This window comes from Triplophysa rosa, unplaced genomic scaffold (genome assembly GCF_024868665.1).
Source record: "Triplophysa rosa unplaced genomic scaffold, Trosa_1v2 scaffold368_ERROPOS126171, whole genome shotgun sequence".
Classification (NCBI taxonomy): Eukaryota; Metazoa; Chordata; class Actinopteri; order Cypriniformes; family Nemacheilidae; genus Triplophysa; species Triplophysa rosa.
The window spans coordinates 1-3,068 of NW_026634371.1; the positions used below are offsets into that span (position 1 = coordinate 1).

The window sequence follows — 3,068 nt, forward strand, 5'->3', positions numbered from 1 at the left end:
CAGATGAATCGCGGAACGAATCATTTGAGAGTCAGTCAAGAAGTAAGGTAATAAAAACTGCTTATTATTACGAAATAATAGTATTTTTACACCATGTATGTACATAAACTTGTTGTCGGACACTCCATAAACCAAAATAAGCCCTTAAAAATATTGAGGAATGTACTCTTTAAAGTATAATGCAGTCGGAGTTGGTAGAATGGGGGGGCAATTTTTTGAAGCTCCAAAAAGTGCATCCATTCATCAAAGAACTGTTCGACAAGGCTCAGTGGTCTTAACAAAGGTCTTCTGAAGCAAATCGATGCGTTTGTTTAAGAGAAATATCCTCATTGACAGCGCTATTAACGTTAATGTATAACTTTCATTATCCCTCGAAAGAAAGTCATATTCAGTTAGGATGCCTTGAGGGTGAGTAAAACATGGGGAAAATTTGATTTGCCTCTGAAATATAGCTTTAATTATTGAACACAGTTCATGGCTGTACGTTAACGTTTTTTTGTACATAGCACTGGTGCTACAAAGGTTAAACATTTTGTATTACATGCCAAACAGTTGTAGCACAAGTATAAACAGTCTGTTGTCATCTTTAAAAAAAACGGCGCAAGTCATCACATGAATACAGTTGATCAAATGAATAGCCAGGTGACTGATAAATTATATGTATTTCTTACAGTATTTCTGTAATAATTTGTCCCCCAAACACAGAAGATGCCTACCTGACGAACCCAGTGAAACCTCAGACCTCCTTTCTATGCATATTCTTGACTGCTTCCCCCTGTCATGCATAAGGTGTGGGAAATGTACTATTGGGCAATTCAACTGTGCTGAAATAGTGGGATTATAACACCTAGTCCTATTAAGCGAATCCAAATTGTTTCATACAGATGGATAAATTAGGGCCACATAATTTTTAGTTTACCTTAAATTATTTTTTTAAGTTCTGTTCTATACAATAGTAATATTTGTCCACACAAAAATAAGGCAGTATGCCATAGTATTTACTATAGTAAACTGCAGCAAAAGTCTTAGACACTATAGGGTTTTTGACCCTTGATATAGTATTCTACAGTGTTTACTACAGTTTATCAATTTACTACAAAGGTACTACAGTTATCTATAGCAAACACTATAGTACACTACAGATTTTATTAATCTGAGTGTTCTGGTTAACAGGACATTTATTTGACAGATTGTCGCGAAGACGCTTGAGTTTAAGTGCGTGTTTGACTGCAGCTTTACTCAGAGTAAAATGCTTGTGAAATAAGCTCTCAAGTCAATTGGAGATGAAGTTTGTGTGTTCATATCCTCACACAGTGAGACGCACACAAATCCACAAAAGTCACGTGTGTAATACATTAAACTGTGCAACTCATTCACATAGACACGCAGATCAGCCAGATGTAAATAACACGATTCTGCATCCTGAAGTCCGCATCTAATTAAATGGGCTCAGTGCAGCAGGAAGACGAGTTGCACTCGTAAAATGGACTAAAACTAAGTAAAATAGTGGTGCGCCATTGATTAACGTCGCACACAGACGAGCAGAACGACAAATGCACTTAACACAAACACACAGCTCTGTCTAATGCCCATGACAAACTGTATGGCACACATGCTACACTGGTCAATATTTTTCTACGCACAGAGCGACTTTTCGTAGCACATGCAACATATATGTCGCACTGTACAGCCCTGCAGTTAAATTAAATAGAATAACAATGTCTGTCTTTGGCAGTAAATGGCTGGTATTTGCATGTGTGTTGAGTGGGGGCACCAGTTTTCTGTGGTGCCTTGGGTTTGATTTTGAAATTAGTAAGCCAGATGTGCGTGTGGACAGAGTCTTGTCAATTCTGAAATGTTTTGTGATGCGTTTTAACATCTTTGTGTTTGAGAGCATCACTTATAACCGGCATGGAAGTGAAAATTGACACCATTCAACTTTACCAAAAATCACTTAAATCTATCTATTTCCATTAGCCACACCCGCTGGTCCTGCTGCTGTGGCCCCTGCTCCCTCTAAGGCAAAGCCTAAAGAGGGCAAGAATAACCCTAAGCTGTCCACATCTCCTCACACTTCTGCTCCTAAACCTGTTCCTTCTGGACGCAGGAAACGCTCCTCTTTATCTGCTTCAAGCTCCCCGACCTCTCCCAAATCTGCCTCTGTAACTCATGGTACCCCACCATGCTCCCCCCTGGCTTCTCCTCCAGCTGACTCTCCTGTCACTAGGCAAAGTGCTCCCAAGGTTGTAAAAGCTGTCAAACAGGGGAAGCAACAGAAAGCAAAGAATTTCAAACCTGCCGATAAACCTGCTCAAGAGAATGAACCAGTTGTCGCTTCGCAATCTTTTGCTATACCAGCACCAGAGGTACAAACATCTAAAGATGCACCTGCTTCCCCTGTCTCTCCCAAAGTTGCTGTAGCTCCTGTGGCTTTTAAAGTAACATCAAAGCCTGCTGCCCCTGCACCTCGGTCATTTACAGGAGAGATGGCCTCCAGTCCACCCAAGGTGGCTGATCTTCCAAAAGTAGAAGCCCCTGTGGCATCTGCAAAATCAGCTGCTAAACCCAAGCCTGATGTAAAGCCAGCCTCTGCGGCCTCAAAAGATAAGCCCTCCCTGGCTGTTACTGCCACCCCAAAGAAAGCACCCCAGGTTATGCCTGAAGCAGTAGATGATGATGATCTCCCACCACTCATACCACCTGAGAATCCTGTGCCCATTTTTCCCCCCATGCCACCTACCACAATTACTGTAGTCACTCCAGAAGCTCCTAAAACTGAACCTGTCAATACCGTTGAGTCCGCCCCTAAAGCTAAGTCTGCTTCTGCCCCCAAAGGTAAGCCTATCCAAAAAGAAGCCCCTGCCCCTAAAACAGAAGTGGAGCCTGCTGCTAAAGCTGAGGCTGCCCCAAAAGTTGAGCCTGCTCCTAAACCCAAGGCTGAGGCTGCTCCCAAGGCTGAGGCTGCTCCCAAGGCTGAGGCTGCTCCCAAGGCTGAGGCTGCTCCCAAGGCTGAGGCTGCTCCCAAGGCTGAGGCTGCTCCCAAGGCTGAGGCTGCTCCCAAGGCTGAG

The 3,068-nt window shown here is 43.0% G+C and overlaps 1 protein-coding gene across 1 annotated transcript in view; it reads left to right on the forward strand.

Annotated features, from left to right (window-relative positions):
- Positions 1-1,977: 1,977 nt before the first annotated feature.
- naca (nascent polypeptide associated complex subunit alpha) overlaps positions 1,978-3,068 on the forward strand; it is a gene marked incomplete at its 5' end in the record, with an annotated part of 6,476 nt that continues 5,385 nt past the window's right edge. Inside the window, one exon of the mRNA XM_057328100.1 lies at positions 1,978-3,050. Within this exon, the coding sequence (XP_057184083.1) occupies positions 1,978-3,050 (1,073 nt within the window). The remainder of the gene's footprint in view (positions 3,051-3,068) is intronic.